Source organism: Oenanthe melanoleuca, chromosome 2 (genome assembly GCF_029582105.1).
Source record: "Oenanthe melanoleuca isolate GR-GAL-2019-014 chromosome 2, OMel1.0, whole genome shotgun sequence".
NCBI lineage: Eukaryota > Metazoa > Chordata > Aves > Passeriformes > Muscicapidae > Oenanthe > Oenanthe melanoleuca.
This window is the reverse complement of record NC_079335.1, coordinates 115,567,565-115,590,262: the sequence shown is the minus strand read 5'-3', so window position 1 is coordinate 115,590,262 and position 22,698 is coordinate 115,567,565. Positions and strand designations below refer to the sequence as shown.

At 40.5% G+C, this 22,698-nt stretch overlaps 2 protein-coding genes across 7 annotated transcripts in view; one reads left to right on the top strand and one right to left on the bottom strand.

Moving 5' to 3' along the window:
* The window catches only part of TAX1BP1 (Tax1 binding protein 1), a 54,482-nt gene extending 51,636 nt beyond the window's left edge, over positions 1 to 2,846 (top strand). For all 5 annotated transcript variants that reach the window (XM_056482693.1, XM_056482696.1, XM_056482694.1 and 2 more), the window contains 2 exons: positions 980 to 1,065; positions 1,702 to 2,846. In XM_056482693.1, the coding sequence (XP_056338668.1) occupies positions 980 to 1,065; positions 1,702 to 1,903 (288 nt within the window). In that variant the 3' untranslated portion in view covers positions 1,904 to 2,846. The remainder of the gene's footprint in view (positions 1 to 979; positions 1,066 to 1,701) is intronic.
* Positions 2,847 to 4,331: 1,485 nt separating this feature from the next.
* Positions 4,332 to 22,698, bottom strand: part of JAZF1 (JAZF zinc finger 1) — a 181,454-nt gene continuing 163,087 nt past the window's right edge. For both annotated transcript variants that reach the window (XM_056482689.1, XM_056482690.1), the window contains exons 4-5: positions 11,965 to 12,134; positions 4,332 to 5,688 (exon numbers count right to left, since the gene is read on the bottom strand). In XM_056482689.1, coding sequence (XP_056338664.1) covers positions 5,512 to 5,688; positions 11,965 to 12,134 — 347 coding nt within the window. In that variant the 3' untranslated portion in view covers positions 4,332 to 5,511. The remainder of the gene's footprint in view (positions 5,689 to 11,964; positions 12,135 to 22,698) is intronic.

The following is a 22,698-nucleotide window of genomic DNA, read 5'->3' as shown; positions in this document are numbered from 1 at the left end:
AGGAACAAGAAGGAATGTTATATTTGTATTTGGCAGGGTGCCACACTTGCCAGAAGCTGAGAGGGCAAAAGGTGTAAACAATTTTGTCTTACCAAGTGTCCAGCAGTAAGCCAAATATCTTTTAAAAAAAAGGGGAAGAGGGGGACAGGGGTTATACTGAAGAAATTAACTAAGACTTAAGTGTTAATTTGGCCAATGTTTGTAATTGAACTGTTTTACTGATAAAAGATGCACATAAATTTTCTTGGTTAAGTTCTGGTGTGCTTCAGTCTGGTATTCAGCAAATTTGTTGTGCTTTTGTACTAGCTGTAGCATTGTAGCATGAGTACTTCAAACAAAATAGTTTTTCTTTCTTAATACATCTATCCTGTCTCCATGACAAAAAGAACAACTGATGGTTTAAAACTCCTATGCCCTTTTCACTGCAGGTGCAAAGCAGACTGCAAGATTACATTTGTTGCCAGCATCTTGTCATAGTAGGCCCCACTGCCTGCTTAATGGAAATGTTAAGTGGTTGAAACTAAACAGGTGTTGTCAGAAGAATATTGAGGAAATTTTCCCATCCTTTCCTGTTTCCATTTACCCTTCATAAGGGAAAAGTATGTTAGCCTAAAACTGAAATATGTTTGCATATGAGTTATCTGTATAAAACACATGTGTGCTGTTATATGGGCTCCTTTGCATATCCTTTTTTGTAGATCAGCTAAATAATTCCTAGCCCTTGCTATTAAGGCATCTTTGAGATAAAAAAGAAAAATTAGGTAGGACTTGGAGTTCTAATAATCTTGGTATTTCCACCTTGAAGTGACTCCGTTTTGTGCTCTATTATCGAATTGCAGAATAGAGCCAAGATGTACAAAAGTAAAACTTGTGCTACAGAAATTACAGAGTGAAGGTAAATTTCATCTGGGTTTGTGTTTGATAACAGAAAAAAAAAGCTGTAGGGGTTAGTCTTTAAAATACTTTCTCTTTTCAATAGGATGATGACAACACTGTACCTTCTGCTCCTGATCCTCCAAGTCTTCTCTTGCGTGAGCGGGGCACAGGCTTCTGCTTTGATTCCAGGTAGATATTATCTTTTATTGGTCTTTAAGGGCATGGAGAAGTTTCTGTAAAACTACTCAAGGGTGGGGGTGAAAGTGAAAAAGCTATGGAGCATTTTCAGTTAATGTTTGATTTACAATTAACTGGCAGAGAATATGCCGTGAGACTGGGCAGACTGTTCATGCTATACCTTTGATGGAATTTGGACAATTTTTTTAGTAAATGAATGGATAACTTTTGTTTTTTCCCCTCTCTTGCCAACCTAATTGTGAACCTAAGTTTAGAGCTTTTATAAAGTGTTATGTTTGCTAAGAGCAAGCATTTATGAGCAGAGAGAGTGGTTTCCCATGAAACTGTTTGACCATTAAGGCATTCAATAGATTTGTATTCAGTGGTAGCTGGAGTAAGGTCAAAATTATGTTGCTTTTAAAATGCCAGGTTATTTTGGAATTTGTGTGTAAAACTGCTCTGACTGTGCTGAGTGCTTTCAGCAAAAACATTTGAATAAACTGGATGATACTTGGATACAAAATCCACTCAAATTTAAGTTGATAGTAAAGTTCTGAATGTTGGTGGCACCAGGATCCTGCCTTTAGTTTGCATTAGCACAATAAATAAACTGTTCCCTTTTTTCTTTCTCTCTGTCTCCTCGTGAAGTTTCGATATGCAGAAGAAATGCCCTCTCTGTGATGTGATGTTTCCCCCAAACTACGACCAGAGCAAGTTTGAGGAGCACGTTGAGAGCCACTGGAAGGTCTGTCCCATGTGCAGCGAGCAGTTCCCGCCCGACTACGACCAGAAGGGCTTTGAGAGGCACGTCCAGACACACTTTGATCAGAACGTATTAAATTTTGATTAAATACTTTGTTTTGCAGTGTAGCTTAAAACCCCACCACTTTGAGTAGTCCACCTCTAAAACAAAAGCAGTGCAGCTTTCTGTAACAGTGCAAACTTCTGATTAAAAGCTCATGTACTCTAATGGGAGCCATGGCTGTAAGCTGCTATGGGGTTATCTTCTCTCTCTGCCTAACTGTTCTAAGGAGACCCACAACCCCCCTTGTTGTGTATGTAGCTATTTATTCCCCTACTTAGTGGAACTTCTTCCCCTACTTAGTGGAATGCCTAAGGACACAGGAGTGACTAAGCCTCAGAAAATACAAGACCGGCTTCATGATGTTCTTTAGCTACATTTAAAAAAGATCACCCAAACACCTGTGGTTTCTCTTAACCTAGATAACTGAGGCACAATTAAAAATGTAATAAGCAGGTGTTTCTCCTAGCAAATCCACGTAGTTTTTCTCTGAATAACACTTAAATTGGAAATTTACATTACTTACCCTATGAAAATATAGTTTTCTAGTACATTTCTGAGCTGTAGATGCATGTAATGTGAGATTCCAGGCTTGCAACAAGAGGAATGGTAAATACTTCAGTTTCAGGTCTAGAATGTTTGCCTTAAGGGATAACATTAAATGAGGTATGTTATACTTTAAGGCAGTGGTTTTGAGTTGAAAGAAACTGCTGTGCTTAAATGCCTAAAAGTAATTGTTTAAAAAAGTCATTGCCATTATGTTGCAGTTTTATTCAGTAGAAAATATTGTTCTATTTTCACAACAGTGGATTGTGTTCCTTCTGGCTTTTAAAATCTTTTGCATTTTAACTTTATGTATTTCTTTCCAATAAGTAAAAACACGTGTGTGTATATCTAAACATTTTATATTTACTTTAACTGTATTAAGTAAATTTGCTTCCCACTTGCTGTACAGTAGTCTTGTTACATTAAAAGCAGAATTATTCATTGAGTCAGTGGTCTGTTTTTCCTGTTGCTCATTTTAGAATTAAACAGAATGTAGAGTTAACTAAGGAGTAAATGATGACTCAGCATTGTATGACAAAGGGCTGCTCCTCACATCTGTTCATGTTCTTTCTTTGAGAGGGAGACTCTAGGATTAAAGCTTAGAGTTGCTTCTGTTGACTGCAGTTCCCTCCTGAACATGTGCAATATCCAGTTAATGCAGGAGTTAACTAAAAACTGCATGATGCAGATGAATTGCAGTGTCCTGGGCAGCAGTAACTCCTCAGTACTCCTGTGCTGTTTGCAGTCTAAAGATTTTTGTAACTGGGAGCTTCGTATCAAGAGCTGGCCTGAGGTAAAGCATGGATTTTTTTCTTACTGTAACTCAAAAGCAGATGAAAACAGTTAGAACAGGCTCCAAGAGTTTGATGATACCAAAGTAAACAAATGACAAACTATACACAGCCCGAGAACTTAACCCTAGGATAGGAATGAGAAAAGAGCAGTCTTTTTAGGTCAGAGGCAGTTTATTTTAAATGTGATTTGATTTACATTTATAAGCAGCTTTCCTGACAGGAATTATTTAAGTTGCCTTCAGTTCTAAAACAAACCTCTGTCACTTTCAAACTTAAAGTACTTTGTCCCCAACAAAACATATGAAAATATAATTTAAAGCACACTTTTCACAGACACAGTACAATACATTCACTATACACAGTATAACAAAATAGTCCCATCTTTACCTGTTTAATAATACTGTCACAATGAATAGGTAAATAGAAACTGGAATTTCAGTTTTATAGTTGAAAGGAATTTACATGCAACAATGACGTTTTACAACTGTTTAGCTGTTGAACGAACTCGCCCAGCCTGTAGTTCTTGCACTAGGAGCAGAGCCAAAATGTGTTTGTTGGCCAGATCTGTTGCCAAAGCTGCAGAAGGTGGGAAGTGGCCACTTGGGGCCTTGTGTGTACCAGTAACTCTCATGTCTGGATCATCCTTTAAACCCAGCTGTCACGGTCACCTCTCTGGCATCTGAGAGAGGGATGTTTGGCTTCACTTTGGCTGTTCTAAACACTTACCCATGAGGATGATTCTTATGTGTTTTAATGAGACTTTTACTCTGCTGGAGAAAAGGTAATTGTCATCCTTACAAAGTTTTCCTTTAAAGCTTTGGAAAAAAAAATAGGGAAAGCTCATCCCTCCTTTATGTGAGCTTTCTTTTGCACTTAAAAGAACAGGAACCAAGCCAAGGCGATGACTGTGTTAACACTGGGAGTTCCTCCTGCGCCCTTGCCAGGCAAAGGAGTGTTCAGGCTAGGGCTGGTAGAGGCTGCCCACCTCTGCTCCCGGCCGGCTGAACTCCAGGAATAGCACTTGTGAGAAGAATGCTCAAGGCAGGATGGCAAGCAACAAATGTTCAGGTATGGTCCAGACACGAAGCGCTCTCACGTTGGCTTTTAAGTCAGTCTCTGACCACCTGCTGCAAGAAGCACTTAAATCTTCAATAAGGCTCAAATGTCATATTTCAGCAAAATTAATTGTAAAGCTAAACAGACACTTCCAGATGGAATGCGGCGACCTACAATGAGAAGCAAAAAATGCACAAAGAAAATCTCAAAACACAATGAACGTGAGGGAGAGGCATTAGAACTCCCTTAGCACAACTAACGGACCTCCTTAAACCATGCGCTGAATTTCTCATTTTTATTTGCAACCGCAGCACATGCTCGTACAGTAGTTGCAAGAATTGGCAACACATAAAACATTAAATCTGTTGGCAATTGAGAACTACAAAGTGCTTCAAAACTTCATCTGAGATGAAGATAATTGTTTCTCACACACACATAAATTTGCACTTAAGTATTTCCAAGTGTCTTTCTAACAGATAGTTCAGGGGTAAATATTTAGTTGGACTGGGATATTGGTCCTCAAAAGTTTGATGGGCATGAACATAATATGACATCTTGTACAGAGAAAAAAATGTATTTGCTAACACTAAAGTGATTGTTTACTATTTGAATGGCAAGGTTTTCAGCATTTCAAGAGGGAGGAAAAAAAAAAAGATTTGCAAGATAATATAAAATACAGCAAGCACACCTTTTTATGTATGTTATTTAAGTATGAAAATATTTTTAGCATATTATGTTAAACATTCTTTCTTATTTATATTTCCATTACCTAAAAGACTTGCTACTCCACTGATAACTCCGTTATGTAAGGCATGTTAACTATAGTTTGACGAGGGCGGTACTGTTTTGGTTTTGCACACACATTGACAGATGCATCGAAAGTCTTCATCACGTTACAATCTTGAAAGGATGTCAGTGCCAAGCTCTCCTCCTCGCGCTCCTGTCCCACACGTCAGTACAACTAAATACGCAACGTCCCCCTAGGTCTTTTGTTTTTTTGGAGAAAAATGTTCTGAAGAACCTATAGCTTTTATAGCACCTTATCTCAAAGTAATGAAAATGGGTAAGATGATAACATGTGCAAATGTACAAAATCATTAACTCTACAAAGATACATCATTCCAAAATTACAGAAAATTTTAAAGCATGCATTTAATTTTTTTTTTAAAGGGTTGCTGAGTGCTTCCCCTGAAAAAGGTGGCTGTTCTCAAAATCAGCAACTGCTGGTGAGGATTTCTTGGCACATTTGTGACCAGCATGTTATTGCTGCATCTTCCTGATGATCTCAGCAGACACGGGGGGATGGAAATTGATTGTGTGGTGCCGCAGGCCCTGAGCTGTCTTGTAACTCTTTCCACAGCGACATTTGAATGGTTTGCGTACGCGGATTTGTGTTCTGTGGCCGTTCTTGGCGTGGTACTTGATACCGTTCACATTCTGGGAGGGAGAAGGGAAAATGTCAGTGCTCAGGTGGGCTGACATGGGCTCTGCTTCCAGTAAAAACCTGAAAATGGGTCAGTGTTACCAGCAAAATCATATAAACTGCCAGGAGCTCCTGCTGGGTACTACACATGGGCTGTGCTTCCAAGATACCAGGTGGGACAAGGACAATAATTTGTGTGCTTCTCAAAACTCACTTACCTGGTTAATCCTGAATTTTATCTCCCAATATATGTCACTTCCCAAAGAATACCGTTGAATGGACTCACACATGGTTGCTCTTTGCATCCTGACATCTTTTTCATACAGCACTGACAAATCTTATTCAGAGGTTCATTTACAAGCAAACAAAGAATTGGCATGAAAGCTTGGGTCACACCTCCTTAAAGAGCTGAGACTCCCCCATGGTGGGTCTGTTCTGTTTTGTGGCATTGTTTCTAGATATGCCTTTAAGCTCCAGCAAATTCTGATCGTTTACACATTGCCTCCAAAGAAACAACTGCAGGCAATGCTTAACTCAAAAAAGTTACACAGGACGCTTGAAAAATAATCCAGAGAAGCTGTCTTCAAAATAGCTATTGTTTGGGAACACTCCACAGCTAAAACTGGAGAGCTGATCCCCACTAGTGCAAAACACAGCAATACAACATACACCCTGTTACACTGGCAAGGGCAGGAAACAGGCCACACTTCTGCCACATCAACCAAAAACCTTACTAAACACAAAGTTATTCCCTTGTCTTCCTTTTCACATGTTTCTGGCAAAAATGGAAGAAGCTGCTGTGATCTCAGCAGCTGTTGTGATCCTGTTCTGTGGAGTATACTGGAGCCTTTCACCTGCTCCCACTAAAAGAGCTTGGATTTTTAGATGAATTAGCAAATGCATACTGTCTTTCACTTGAGCTTCTGTGTTCTCTGTAAAGGTTCCAGATATGTATCTCAGTATTTTTTAAAGATTAAAAAAAAAAAAGAAAAGAAAAAAAAAAAAGAAAAGAAAAAGCTGAAAAGCTAAAATCAACTAATAGCATGGGTATGAAAAAACTCACTAAATTAGGTCTTAGGGATCTTTGCTGAACCTGGTATTACACATAACAGAAAGTCCCCTTGGCTCTTAAGCAAGTTTTATTAATGTGCAGCTTACAGTAAGTGAAAGCTCCAGCTTGGAACTCACAGAAAAAGTCTCAAATATCCACCCTGGAAAAGAGGTGCAAGACTGCAAGCAACTGCTCTGCCTGCAGATCCATGCTCCTCCAGAGCATCCAGGCAGTGAATTCTCACCTGAAGCTGCAAATCCAGCCTCTGAATTGCTCTTTACACCCTTAAAAATGCTGGACAACCCCTGCACAGCTGTCTCCTGAGAATCCCTCATCTCCAACACCAACCAGACACAGGACCATGAGCCATCAGGGCAGGGTTTGCTGGGTGCAGGGCACTCAGAGTAGGCAGAAAGCCACAGCACAACTCCAACAGCACATCAAGGCTGCACATCAGCCTCAAGAGCAGCCAAGTGAATTCCCTGCAAGTAATCTGAGATCCTGGGGCACCTTTTGGATCATCTCACACAAAGTTTCAACCTGCAGTACCCCAGAGGGCCATAGGGGTGAGGGGGCCAGGACTGTCACTGGGTGCCAGGGGGAGTTCATAAGGCATCTGTCACCATCTGTGTACCTTTAAGGACCTGTGCCTTCAAAAGAGGAGAAAATCTTGGGGGAAACCTGCTAGACTTCTGCTCTGCAGTGGAATTTTTAAAACAAGCCCTATTATCTATAATAACATTATTTTCCTAGCAAAAACCTGTTTATGATTAAACTTTTAATTTTTCTAAGAAATCCTTCTACATACTTTTGTGCTACTATATGCTATAGATGGCATAAATCTGCAATCACAAATACCCTTACTATTCCATGCCAATGGTACTATTCTCCTGATCCCAATTTTTTAATGATCCGTCAGCCCCAGAGGGAAGAAAGTATTTCCAGGCAGAAAAATTAAAGGAGATGCTAAAGCAGAAACCTAAAGGGATGAATTGGGCCATGGAAGGTTTGAAAAACAGTAACCATGCAGAGCATGAGGAACTTGTGCAATGTGAAATTTGACCTGTACTTCTGTCTAAAAGGAAACTGTTGTTAGAATTACAGTGACTCTTCGGCACTTTTTCCACTGCTGCAATGTAAACACTTTGTTGTACGTCTGGGCTGAGTTTGCTGAGGTACAGCAAGAGCCACGGCCAAACTCGCACATCACTTTTATTGCTTTGGTTACTTAGGTTGCTCACTATTTACTCTCACAGATGATTGAGGAAGAAGATGGCCATAGAGAAGTGCACTCTAAAAATCTTGAGCAGGAGGAAACAATTGTTAACCTGTGACTGGATCAGGAGGCGATAGAGAAGTTTAGACTGGCACTGCCTGGTTTGCAAGGACACAAAGGCTCCTGTTGGGCACAGCCCTTCTGCACGGCAGGATTCACAAAGGATTCACTGCAGACATCTTGGCAGCCCCCTTCAAGTAGGAAAAGACATCTCAAAAGGGTGATTTGAGAGATTTCTTGTTTCAGCCCTGAACATTCATACGTTTTTGTACTCTTGGCTCTTTATCCCACAATTTCCTCTGTGGGTCCAGTTCCTCTGTTCAACTAGCAAGATCTGGCTTGCTCCTTTCTTTCAGGAAAATTCCCTTGTTTTGTTCTCACTTCAATATTCTCTCTCCCTAAGCTCTGCTGAGTTTCACCACTTGTAGGTCAGCCTTCCTGGGGGTTTGTGCCACCTGACAGGACCCTCATCTTTTTACCTGCCAGGACAATCCCAATGCCTCAGCAGCCTTGGAAGGTACCACTTCTCTTGCCCAAGGCCAAAGAAAAATCATGGATATAAGCTACATTCTCTTTTTATTACTAACTTTGCACAAACTAGAAAATTTAGGACAAATACTCTAGGGTTTTCTCTATACTAGCATATATGTATTATTTGTGGGGTTTATTGTATCAGCCATGTCCTAAACTTCATTTAATCTTTGGATGTTGCCTGAGTAAATTTATCTACATCTTAAACACATTTTCAAAGTCCTTCTTCAGAGCTAGAGACCACTCAGGGGTATTGAATAAAAGGAAGACTAATCAACACATTCATAAATCCCATTTTAGCTCCTACAAGGCAGTATTTTGCAAAGCACATTAGCTACTCAATATCCATACACTTCTGGACAGGGCATCTAAATTTGGGTGTGAATCCAAAGTCTGGTGAGGAGGAACTCCACAGAAACAAGGATTATACATTGGGTTCCTTGGAATCACACAGATGACTTTCTAAAAATCAAATTTCAGGCATAAAAAATGAATCACAGGAAGAAAAAAAAATATCCCCAAATGGAAAACTATAAAGTAATTATAACTTCTTCCTTACCTCAATAAGCATTATTAGAGAAGAAAGCAAGTTTCAGAAATTAGTTCAAAGACTTGTGTTTAAAGCATCTAGAAGTCAGTGTACTTCAGGTTTATTTAGATGTTTCTGACTATCCCACACGTGATTTAAAGAAAAATATTTCTCCCAGGATCTGTGGCTTCTCAAAAATATCTCTGCCATACTATACAAAGTACCAATACATGTTATAAGCAAACGATTTTTAAAAATAAAGTTCCTGAAGAACAACGAAATGTTTATGACTATTTTCAGTGCCTATGGGAAAGTGCCAGGAGACAGCAGCTGGGCAGGAGGCCAGCAGGGGCTCCTGATACACATCTGGGCTTGTGTATAAACATGTTCTCCTTACAGTTTCCATTGTCCACCCCAGCCCGTTCCTTTGCAGTATTTGTTGTACTCATTCTTGTCTTATTTACCTTTCCATAATGACTTTTCAGTGCAGAGGCCATCTCTTATCCTTGAACATTGTTTGCAAAAAGGTGCCCCATCCCTACTGGGTCCTTTAAGCACTACTGTAGTACAAATAAAATCTCTAAAAATACCATTCTACTCCTCAAACTTACGTCACCTAGGGCCAGACAAAAGAAAACTGTGTATATCCTCCTTTCCTCCTCGCTCCCTAAAGGAATGCATCCTTTCTCAGCCGTAAAGTGAGCCTGGCAATTACTGTATGTGCATGTCTGTGTTCCTGTTTGGAGCACTATAATTGTTTTACAGTCCTGACTGTGATTATCCAGTACCCACCAGAAAATCCCAGTGCTTTGATCACAGGACTCCCTACCCAGACTCCACAAATAATTTGTCAGACAAGTGGGTTAAGCAGAGGGAAGATAAAGAGGAAACAAGAAACACAGCTGACACAAAGCTAAAAGGAAGGAAACAAAGATAAAAATGCTAAAAGAAAAAACATAGGCTGAAAATAAAAAAGGGAGGAAACAGAGCCCACAGAAAAGAGAAATGAGGTGAGGCAGAGTTGAAGGAAACGTGGTTTTCTATCAGGACTAAACAGAGGTGAGTCTCTCAGAAGAATACGGTATTTTTTATTTGCTGCTGTTCCCTGTCAGCCCCTCTAAGGGTCATTAATTTGTTCCCCTGCCTGGCTGGTCTACCATTAATGGTGTACAAGATACCCCTTATAGACAGTCCTCATGCATTTGAGATGAAGGTAGTGAGATAGCAGAAGCAAGCACAAACAGCTTGCTCATTTGGGCAATAAAAAGACAGAGGGCTGGCAGTCAAACAGAGAACAGACAGGATATAGCAAATTACAGGGTTCTCCTTCCAGCCTTTGCCATTAAACTAATGTTTTCTGCAATGCATAGATGCCCTCTGGGCACACGACTTGTAACAATCACCATGGCTTGTTTGCTTCCTGAGCTAGGGATTTAGCTTTTTATACCATACCCTCTGTCTGGCACAGCTCCTACCACACGCAAGGAAAGTATTGATCTTCAGGAGTGTGAGTTTTTCTGCAAATTAAGACTTGTAAGTACTCCAAAACCATCTTTCCCTCTGCCCTGGCCCTGGAGAGGGTGTTCAGTTTTTCCTCTAACTGGAGAATAAACACTATATAGCTCAGAATAATCTCTGCAAAAACACTTGTGTGTCCCTAAGAAAGAAGCAACTGCTTTCTTGTCCCTCTTTTATGAAACAGTGTTGTCAGGGTTAAGTGGTCTGTACACTGAGTCTTGTGATCTGCAGCTGTGGGAGCTGCTGCAGCATCACTGAAGCACATTTCCATCCACTATATGGCTTCATGCACAGGTTCTCCATTCTTGCCACAACTGTTTTATCTCAACTGGCCTTCCTATTTTTCTATTTCACATTTCTCCTCTCTTTTAAGTCCCTGCTTATCAGTTATTTAAAGGACAAGCCATAAAATACAACCAACCCAGCCACCATGGTTTTTCTAGGGTGTAGGGTTGGTGGTTGGATTTTCCAGTAGTTCATGCAAAAACTTCAGGAAAGTACTAAGAGGAAGTGTGCCAATGCTACTTCTGTTCCCAAATGTCAGTGGTTAGAGAGCACCATACTGAAGTGCAAGATGTTCAGCACAATTCCATCTGTCTCTGCACCTATGCACGTGAAACAACACTCCTGTAACATCCTGGCACGTCCTACATTGGCCAGCTCAAGGGTCCAGTTTAAAAATGCTTCAATCACATAAAAAGACAAAACATTTCTCATGATGGAGAGCAATTAAAGAACAGGGGGAGGTGGGGGGTGTCAGGGAATTGTTTCCCAGGGAGTCACACAAAGGGATGCAAGCTCTGCATTTGAGGTCACTGATGGCTGTGCAGATGTGTCAGGGGAACTCGGACCCAGGACAGAATGATGCTGGAATTTCTGCAAGACTCTGCCTTCCCAAGGTGAATTCTGTCTTGCATGATGTTAACCACTACATTCCACACATCATCTTTAACAGAAAATGCACCCTGGGCACCACCTCACTAAAGAGGAGGCAGTATCTCTAGTAGTTAAGCAGAAGGAATTGTTTCTGGCACAGATCAACAGAAGCTTTCTCATTTCATGTTTCTGAAAGGGACCCAAGAGATTATTTTGCTTGTTATACCTCCTGCATTCTGCAGTTGATTTGTCTAAATAATAGAAAGCTTGTTAAAATGTGTGAAGCAAAAGAGTTGCTATATGTAATCTCTCTTGACAGACAGACATCCCTTGTAAAACTGATAAACTTGGTTGTACTTGAGAGGAAACTAGTGAATAAAATATTCTGATAAAATATCACAAAAATAATTGTGAAAATCTGTTAATTGAGAAGAGTGCAAACTGATTTTAGAGGCTTTCCCCACCACCTACACCAGCAGGAAATGAGATAGGCCTGCATTACTACTTACCTTATATCTTTTTTTACATCCAGGAACAGGACAGGCAAAAGGTTTCTCATCCCCTCCATTCATGCACATTGAACTAAGGATAGCTTCAGAGCTGATAGCACTTTCTGTAGTCCAGGACTCATCACTGTCTGATTCTTCATAGTCTACTTCCTCTTCATCATATTCACTACCTAGAAAAGCAGGGTAGTCAGATAAAACAAGAATAAATAAGAGCACAGCAAGATAACCCATTCTGCTTTTATTACATCAGCAACTTGTAATTTCCCCACTTTTGTCTCTTCTGGAAGACAGTTATTTTAAATTTTATAGCCCTATCTTTCTTGTAGTTATTTATTCCTTCATAAAGACACCAGTGGTTCTTTTTCTAATAACCAAGACAGGCCTTATTAATATATCTTCACAAACTGTTAACTGCATGGCACAGAAAGTTCAAAGGACTGATTTTAAAATGCAGTTTCATTGCTTCTCAAACACCAGGATCCTTCCGCCTTTCCCAGTGCCTGAACAGAAAATGTGCTCCCTCCCCTCCTCCAATTAAAGCTAATTTTAAGGCATTTCTTTATGCAATACAATACTGAAGAGTGTAATTCTACAGATCATAAACAGTGTAAAATAATATGTTGACAAGTCCTAATGCATTTACTAGCCCTTTGGAATTAATAGGAATTATAGCACAACATTAATAAGAATTATATTGTAGCAATTATAGTTGTGAAATTCATTCCCTCAGGTGTGGGTATAAATTGCATTGTGTGACTGCCCTGAACAGACCGCATTATGTTCCAGATATGCTCAGACAGCCATCTGAGCAGCTGGTGCTGAGTTTATTTATTATTTTTAATTGCAATAACTATTAATGAAATCCTCTGAAGAAGTTATATGTGAAACAAGAGAAATTAGACAAGCAGAATCCCAACTGTAAAAATACAGTTGAAAAAAGAAAAGCAGGGGAGGGAAGAGCCGCAGCTGATTAAAAAGAAAATATATGCACAGAGGGAGAGAGAGGGAAAGCTGAGGGAAACTTCTGTGGTGTCAGCAGGAGGTGGTGCTGTGTTTCCCCTCCCCTTTCTTCTTTCCCTTTCCCAGCTCTGCTAAATTTTATCCTTTCTGCTGAAAGACAATTTGGCTCCAAGCGCTGGAATAGCTCCCACTATTAAAGACAGTTATGTGACACTTGCATGGCTCTTCCCTCGCGTGCCCTTTCAGTGCAGGGCTCTGAGCAGCTCTACCCACCGAGGAGAAAAGGCAGACAGATGCCTCGTGGCACTTTAAAACATCCTGAATTCCCAGGGGAAACCCACGCTGCAAAGCACAGGGGGTTTTTAGGGGTGCTTCTGCTGAAACTCCATCCTTCTCGCCTCTTTGGACTCCCCCTTCCCCAGCACTCCCAGGCAGACTCAGCACTGAGTAACAGCCCTGGGAGCTGCCAGCACCCAGTGCAGCACCTGGGCTTTGGTCAGACAGATGTCAGGCTGTCCAGGCTGCTTTCCCATGGCTCCCATCTGCCCAGGATGGTGTGCAGATGAGGGAGGGACGGCTCCCCACCAGCGGCAGCCGTCGGCTCGAGCGCACGCACAGCCCCTGCAGCACATCTGGAAAACTCTGCCCCGCTGACTGCGGCTCCTCATCCCACTCCCAACGAGAGGGAGCCAAAGAAAGCATTATTGACCTCTTAAAATATTTCTGAACTCTAGGAACAGTTAACCTAAAATGAAGTTAAGAGTTGTTATAGTTTAATTAACTAATAAAAAAATGGAGGCAAAACCACAACTCTGCTTCTACGATTTCCTGCCCTTGATTGTATCTTGATGGAAAAAATTCCTCAAGCTGTTTCTTTCAAACCTTTTAGCTCAGTGGGGTTTTTTTAAAGCAAATGAAACAGAAAACCCTATTGTAAATACACATATGCACTCCTAGGATGACAAAACATACAATTATAAACACTGATACCAACAATTTCTGCCTGTATAATCATCCCCCTTGAGAGCCCCCTTAAGAGTAGGTGATTTCTGCCCAAATAGGATTTTGTCCTCTTGAAGAAAACATCATTTGAAACTGTACAACAAACATCTCTTAAGGACACCATTCATTTTAATGATGAAAAGGAGTATGTTTTCATAAAGCAACAATCAGTAAAAATGTTTGCCTCTACTTCAGTCAAAGTTAGACTCAGTGAAAGAGAGAGACAGAAGAGAACAAACTGTGTATTGTAAGAATATGTGAGATCACACCATCCTTATGGTTTTCTTTTCATTGGCTTACCTGAAAAGAAATACAAGATTTGGTCTAATACACTCAAAACAGTTCTTTACCTCTATAAGCAAATGCTCCATTATCTTAATTTTTAAAATTCAGACGTCACTACAGATTTTACAAATACAATGAGCTTTTTCATATGAATGACCATATAAAAGTGTATTTCTTCTTGCACAAAACAGTAATACTAATGGTGCTGTATGACTTCATATGTAGCTGGAACTGCAGTCTATCACTGCTTATATCTAACAGTGTCCTACTGAACTCAATGCTTCTATTCTAAAAAAAAAAAAAAAAAATTAGAAATCCCAAAATGTATTTTAAAGGATCTTGGTATAAAGAAAATGCAGGAAAAATTTACTGCCTTGAAAAAAAATCATTAGCAATAAAAATTCAACCTTAAAATAATGATGTTGTTTCAGTTGTTACAGAAAAACAACACTGATTTAGTCATGCTTTTAACCGATTCTGCCTCAGAATTTAATTTCCTCACTTGTCAGTGTCTGAGCGCAGCAGCCCATGCGGTGCCTCCCTGACTGCGCGCAGCACATCAGAGAGGGAGGGAAATAAAAAAGAGGAAAAACAAAGAGCAGCAAGGCTCAGGTCGGCGCTGCCATTCCAAACAGCCCCTGATGAGGTATTTTAATGAAGTGGCGGGGGCTGGGCTCGGTGAGGCCGTTCCCAGGCGGAGAGAGGCGCTGGGCTCCGTGTCAGGTGTACAGGCTGCAGCCCGAGCCCTGCCCCGCTGCTGGGCGCGCTCCCAGGGACCAGCACTGCCCAGGGGAAGCGCAAGCAGCGCACTTTGATCAAGATAGAGCCAGTTAATTGCCTGCCTTCTTTTTTCTTTTTCTTTTTTTTTTCTTTTTTTTTTTTTTTTTTTTAGCTTGGTTGGTGTTTCACGATTATATCAGCAAATATTTACTTTTTTAAAGAAAATAAAAAAGAAGAAGCGAAGCGCCTTTGTGCCTAACCTATGGCCTGCTCCGGGGTGTAACAAGTGCGTGACTCAGGCAGGGTTTGCAGTAACTCCTCAGAGAGCTCTGCCTGGACACTCATGGATAACAGGATGCTCTGCTGGGGCACGCTGCCTTTGGGCACTCAGCTGAGCCATTCCTGTGCCACGAGTGCCAATGGCTTCACCCTTCCTCCTCACCCTGGAAAAGCAGACTGAATGTTCCCCCCACTGAAAAATATCAGAACTAGGCTTCACAAGTCTGAGTAGCAAAAAAACCTCCCCCAAAACTTGACAACACACAAAGCCTCTAAATATCTGGCTGATAGAGAAGCACATGCTTTCAGCAAGGCACTGTACAAATACACAATATTATTACCACAACTAAATACTAGTTCTGCCATAGCAAAAAACCTGCTCTCTTCCTCTCCTCTGGCAATGCTTTTTCTCAGTCTTCTCACTAGCTCGTTGCTCTTTAACATAATATCCAGTTTCATCATCTGGCTTTCATTCTGAGACCCTACACAGTTCTACCTTGGCCTAACCTAAACCACTGCTTTATTATCCAAATAACTCAGTAACATCTTCTTAATACTGCACCCGCCCTCGCATGCAATATTCCCTCAGTCCTGGCCCACAAAACCATTTCCCACTCCCCACTCTAGTGGCCTTGCCAAAAGACTCACTTCATCTGTGCTGCCCCCAGCAGATCAAAAAATGAAACCAAACCAAGACAAGGAAAGAATGCTAGTTCAGCTTTTTGTTTCCCTGCAATTTTCCATGCTGAGACAATGCCACTACTCCTCAAAGGGGAGGTAGACTCCACTAGGCACAACTCACATATATGCCATATTGGAGCCAGAAATCACATAAAATTACCTGCAATGAGAAGCCACAAAACATACTGGGTCACAAAGAGTTCTAGCAAGTTATTTCTCTTGTAATTTTCACACTGCACTTAAACTGCCCATCACAAATAAGCAAGCTGTCTATGTCACAGCCAGAAGTAAAGACATACACAAAAAGGGATTATGATTACTGCCTGCAGGGTAAGAAGCCCTTGCAGTTTGACAAAAAGCAAAATTGACCATAGACTTGGTCTACACCTCTGCCAGTCAGTTTTTCTGTCAAAATCAGTGAGAATGTCACTTAATCCTACAGCAAAGATCTCACTTCTTCAATGCCCATCCACTACTTTTTTGTTTTCCAGCAGAAGAGGTCAGTAATTCAAAGAGCTCAGAAATGGTTTGCAGAGAGCTAATTCATTTGCCATTCTGGAACAAACAACCCAGCTACGCTGCTGAAAATCTGGGGCCTTATCTTTTATATTTCTGGGGTTTATTCTGTATTCACACCACTGTAGCCAAGATAAATTCTGCCTTATGCATGAATGAATTCATTCTATTGAGAGATTTATAGAGGATTTTCCCCTGAACTTTAAATGAATCTTGGTTCTAGCAGGTGCACAGCATTTGTCATTACATTGCTTTTCAAGACTTCTCTGCTGTGCCTTTAAATATAAAAAAGACAAAGTTGATTAAAACCAGCACAAGCTGTGTGTGCCATTTTAATGAGTAGGATCTATCTTGACCTCTGATCAAGAACATTATGAGTTCTTCCTTTCTCCTCCCATGAAGAAAAACAAACCCAAAACATCCTTGCCAATTATTTTTGTGCCCAGAAAACATACATTTAAGTATACAATGAATAACTATGAGCAAATAGCTTACTGCAGTGGGAACCAACATTGCTAGTGTCACTGAGAGTTCATGGTAATTCCAAGGATTTCTCATAAAAATTCAGCTTCACACTTTGTCCCGTGCGGGACTTGCAGTTTGTATTTCACAGAAACAGTTTTATGAGAGCACTTCTTATGTTAAGAACTTTGCATTCCCATATACTGTGACAGATTCCTTGATAAAAAAAAAGTGAATTATTAATATTATGTGAATTTTGGGTTAACACTAAAGCACATTCATGGATTTGTCAGATTCTTCCCTCTGTGCCAATGGATGCACACTGCAGGGACAATGTTCCTACAGCTGATACTCATTGCTGATCTAAAGACATATCAAGTCATTCAAAATGAAATATTCTTCCTTCATGTAATGAATAGGAAAGAAATGCTCAAAATACAAAATACAAAACAAATAGCAGCAGCCATGCAAGTCTTTAGTCTAGAAGCTGTAGCAGAACTCTCTCAGCTGAGAGCTGGTAGGGGTGGCACAGTGCACTGGCTCTGCAAACTCCAGCAACAATCATCAAACACTGGATCATCCAGACACACTAAGCCAGGATCTTTGCTTGCTTGCTTGTTTTGGTGGGTGGGCAGAGGGGACTCAAGAGGACAGAAAGCAGTTTTCAAACTTTGTAAAAATTCCATTGAGATTAATTTCTTATATTTTCAAAGATGATGGAGACAAAACTGAAGAAAACCCAGAGGGGCTTAACAGAGCATTGCAGTGCTACAGACACTGGCATTTTAGATATCAAGTGTTTGGATTAAGCACCAAAATCCAGTGAGCACTAGGTTCACCTCAGGGAAGGCCAGAGCCTTTCTCCAGCACGTGGGTATGATAAGCACATGCAGATTCTGCTCCTCTCCCAGTAATTCTTCCTGATCCTCATTTCTGGGCGAGGAGAGGCAATTCTGCTCTCAAAGCCAACTGCAGGCTCTGAACTTTGCTGTCACTGGTGGGAGCTGATGGAGATGGTCATGGCTTGTCAAAAAGGCACTTGCAGGGCTGGCAGAGGCCTCCATCCCTCTTCATGGTCACAACAGAGCCATGAAAACAGCAGCTATGACTTGCTAGTGCCTTGACCCTGCTCCAGGCAGAGTGGGGCTCAGGAGTGTCCCTCTGGCCACTGCCAGCCCTGCACAGCATGTCCTGGAGGCTCTGCCTGCTGCTGCCAGCATCCTTCTCTTCCCATGACACCAGTCAGAGCAGGATTTGGCCAGAACAATGTCTTCTGGAGAAACCACCCTTCCTTTTCTCTTTTCCAGTTCTCTCCTAGCTCAGATCAAGTGCTAAATAACGAGCTGTTAGGATGTATTACTGCCCAGAAGAGCTAATTTTCTATTGTCTCTGGCTGAAGCAAGGCTCTGCTAATGAATAAGCACCATGAGAATTTCAAAAATGCACCTCATGTAATGATGTGAACATGGATTCAAATACAAAGAACAGTGTGTTTTTTATCATTAAGGCACAAGGCACTTGAAAGCACAAGAGAAAATAAGTTAGGCAAAAAACCCTGCACAAAAAAACTTTTCTGTGTTTGTTTTCATCATTTGAAGAGCAGCTTTCAGACCACACTTTCAGACCACCACTGCTATACCAAAGGAGGGAACATCTAAGCATCTAAGGGTATGGCTAAGTGTTTCTGGACATCCTCTCCTCTCTCTTCCAGTCAAATGGCAACTGCAACTTGCACAATCAGAGAGACAGTCTGAAAAGATCCTTCCCACAGCTGTTTTGGAGGGTGGTACTTCAAACAGGATGAGCCTATACATAATTAAACATCCAGCACCCTGGTGTTTTAAATGACGTGGTAGATAGGTCAATTCAAACATCTCACACCAATTGCAGTTTTCATTTCAGTGCTCTCAGTGTATGCTCATGCTGAATTTTAAGTGACTGAAAATGTATCCCATTACAAGATTTGGATTCACTTTGCAAAGCATGCAAACACTCCTTCAGGTAAAACATAAATCTGAATACATTGTATTTTGGTATAGAATGATTTTGGCTGAGCTAAACTATATGGGAAATCACCCTAAAATGTTGGAGGTTAAGCTAAAATGATAAAGGTACAAAATAAGCATAAAGTTTTATATTTAAAGTGCTATTAGTATGACATTAGTCCTATAAATTCTTTTTCACTGTCAGCAAAATGGAGAACGGAGGTCTGCTCTCCATTTTGGGCTACTAGAGAAACACATTCAGGCTAAAAAAAGATATCCTCCAGAGCCAAAACTGGGGTTGGTGGAGCAGCTGGATTCTATCTGGCTTTAGGAGCAACTGTGTGCCATTTTCTTTCTTGATATATCTGTATCTTGATACTGGTATAGCAAAGAACAGTCTTTAAAACTAAAGCGCTGTAAATCCTAATCCAAAGTTCATAAATCCACTTGCACACCTACATAAGCAGATCTGTTACAACTTATTGAATGTATAAATGCAAATAAAACATACGTGTAATAAGATAAATAAAAAAAAAAGTCCCCACTTCCAATTACTTGTGGAACAGCAACTAATCACAAAAACATGCATGTAAAGAAGTGATTCTGGAAAAAAACAGTCAACTGATACCACGGCATGTGTTTTGTGGAGCAGGGTTTTCTGAGACCGCTGCAGAGGTGCTAAAGCAAATTGTTATAATGTCACTGCACAATGTGCTGTTGAGGTTTTATGGTCACACTGCGCCAATAGTCTTGGGAAGTTATTTTGCATTCTTATATAAACTTTTCCCCCCAATCCTGTTTTCCACAAAAAAGGGCTTTCAATAATGTACAGTCTTGTGTTTATACATAGTACAGGAAAAACATGATAAACCCAAGAACACAATCTCTACTTTAAACATATTTTAAAACTCGATTTCTGCAACTTCATGTAAACAAGAATAAGCTGTTAAACACTCACCAAAAAAGAACATAACCTTCCTGTAATTAAATGGCAGTGTTTTACATGGCACTTTTTAAAAATCATGAAAATAAAAAAAAGTAAATAAATAAATCAACCCAGCAGATCCCTCCCAATTTGAGGCTTAACCTGCAAAGTAATGTAGCAGTAATAAAACCATGCCAGCTGGAATCCTTTCTTTTTCTGGCTTTGCCATGAGAAGCAAGAGCAGGTATATATTTGAAGAAAAACAAAGTAGGACATTTTCCACCTTTAGTCACAGGATGTTAATTGAACTCTGGCAAATGTTTAAAGATATTCTCAAAATGTTCAAAAAAGAATTAAAACCAGTTGGGGCTGAGAAAAAGAAACAATCCATCCTTCCTCCCCTCCCTTCTCTCCCCTCAAACATCTGTTCCAAACTTATGCTCCAAAAACCACAGCGAAGAACGGTCATAATTAATGTTATTTTGGCTTTTTAGTTGCTAGGCCTGCATTCCGAGGTTAGAAATACAAAAATACAAGTTCAGGGCATTATTACCGTACTTAAGGACTCTCCTGATGCACATAACAAAAGAGCAGTTTTTCTTTTCTCTCCTTTACCCCATTTTATAAAAAAAGAGAAGAAAAAATAGAAATGGTACCAGGAAGCAGTTCCATGCTGAAGATAAAGGATTACAATAAAAAGTACCTACATAAATGAGCTACACTTTATGAAGCTATGAAAATACATTTGAGACATGTTTTATACATGCTTTACAGCTGTACAAAAGCTGCACAGCCACTTACAATGCAGCTCATAAAAGTGCTAATGCACACACAGTCCCTCCCCAGCACGCCTGCCCTGCCTTTGCCTTCACCAGTGTGCAAATCCTGCATGGATGCACTGGGCTACCACCAGCATCCCCCAGTTCTGCTATCCCTGCTATAGCCTGCACTACACAAAGAGTGCTCTGCTTCCAGCAGCTGGCCAGGCAGGGATTTCCAGGATGCTCCTCAGTGTGGATGGGCTGCAGCGTGCATGGCTCAGTGCACGACCAGGGTGTGCAGGAGCTGCAGAGCTGCAAGACAGCTCAGTGCTTTTCCAGCAGCTTTGGGCTGAGGAAGTTTCATGTTTATGAGGCGCAAGAGGGCTGCAAACCCCTGAACAGCAACATGGCAGATTCTCCACTTCAATGCACTGAAGGGCTGGGAGGATTTAATCTGCATGGATATACACTGACCACTTCTCTCTTCTCTGCTTTTGAAGCTCTGGACCATCTAGATTTAAGAAATATCATCAGCATGATTTGAGAGCTAGCCCTAAGACTCAGAATTATAAGGGCTAAAATGGCTACAGACTACTGAGCAAGAATCAAGGCTTTTTTCATTTTAACTACACAAAAATCTACACGAAAGATCTGTTAAGTTTTTTATTAATCCTACTTTGTGTTTCTCAGAAAGAAGTTAACTCAAGCTTAAGAACACATTTAGTGGGGAGCCATGTTTCCTTTCTCATTTTTACAAAGATTCTGATAAAATAAAATGTTGACTGTGCCTGTTCTGCTGTCACAAAAGGTCCACAACACGTATGTTAGCAGGTGTGAATTGGTTCAGGTGACATATCACTGGGCTGAAATCAAAGTACTTTTCAAAATGCTATTTTCCATTGCTCCTTGGCTTCTTTCATCCTTTGACATTAGAGGCAGAAGTGCTCAGAAATTGTTGTGAATGGCACTGTCTGACTACATGTGGAAAAACCTTTGGAGAGGGAGATTATGCTAGCAAGGACAAAGCATCCACCTTCATCTTCAGCAAGAATTAGGGGGGGGTGTCTTCCACCTGCCAGGCCACAAGCACTAAAAAGACAAGAGGATCTTGTGGTTTTAGGGCTCAGCAAATGTTTCATGGTTTTTAGTTCACTTGGAAATACACAAAAGCTACAAAGAGCCCTGTTTTTCCTAGAATGGTACATAATTATGAGGCTCTTGTATTGGCTAACATCAACTCAAGATGCACCATTTCCCCAGTGAAATAAACTCTCTGGGTTATAAGTCACTGAGTGTGAAGTGGTATGTTAGTCCTTGCTTTTTATTACTTCTGATTTGCTTTGGCCATAATACAAGGAAAACTCAAACATTTGCTTAAGTTTCATCATCTTCAGCACACTGAAGAGCTGCCTAAATGAATCTGGGTTTTTTTTTTTCTTAACCCATAACACTGCTGTCAGTGTGCAGACATACAGCACCAGTGGACATGGAGTAATTTTCTCAGTCCTCAAGGTACCACAGTGGTACAGATAAATCCCATTTAATGTCACAGTGTAATATATATATATGGATATGTGTAAGCATATATATGCATATGTATACACAAAAAATTTAAATGAACACCTAAAAGCTCCATGTGGCCACTTCTGTTTCTGACTTTTGTGTTTTCAGCTAGGAATTTTCAAGATAATTAGCAGATTACTTACAAAGCTAAATAGTAAATTTAAAAACAAAAAAAAATCCTTTTACCAATTGGCCCTTGCAGTATAAACACACAAACATGAATGCCATCATTGTTACCCAGACCAGCTGAAGTAACTTTTTGAGTGTCACACTATCCCTATGTTAAACCAGTTATGCCACAAGCTGTGAAAGGCAGACACAGCATGCTTTCTACAAATTCCATAATTTTTATACATTTGGAGGAAGATAAGTCTATGTGTGATGGGTGTGCTTGTAGACAAAAATCCCTATCCTATCACAAATTGACACAGAGATAATCTTTACTTTTCAGCTTATTGCACATTTCTTGTTCTTGACCCTGTTAAAAATGGTTTGCCAGGGTAGACTACTACGATGGGGATTATAAAACAGTTCCTGTGCTTGGAAGTACTTTAAATCTACAAGCCATGTTTCTATTGCTGCTTTGTAGCTCAAA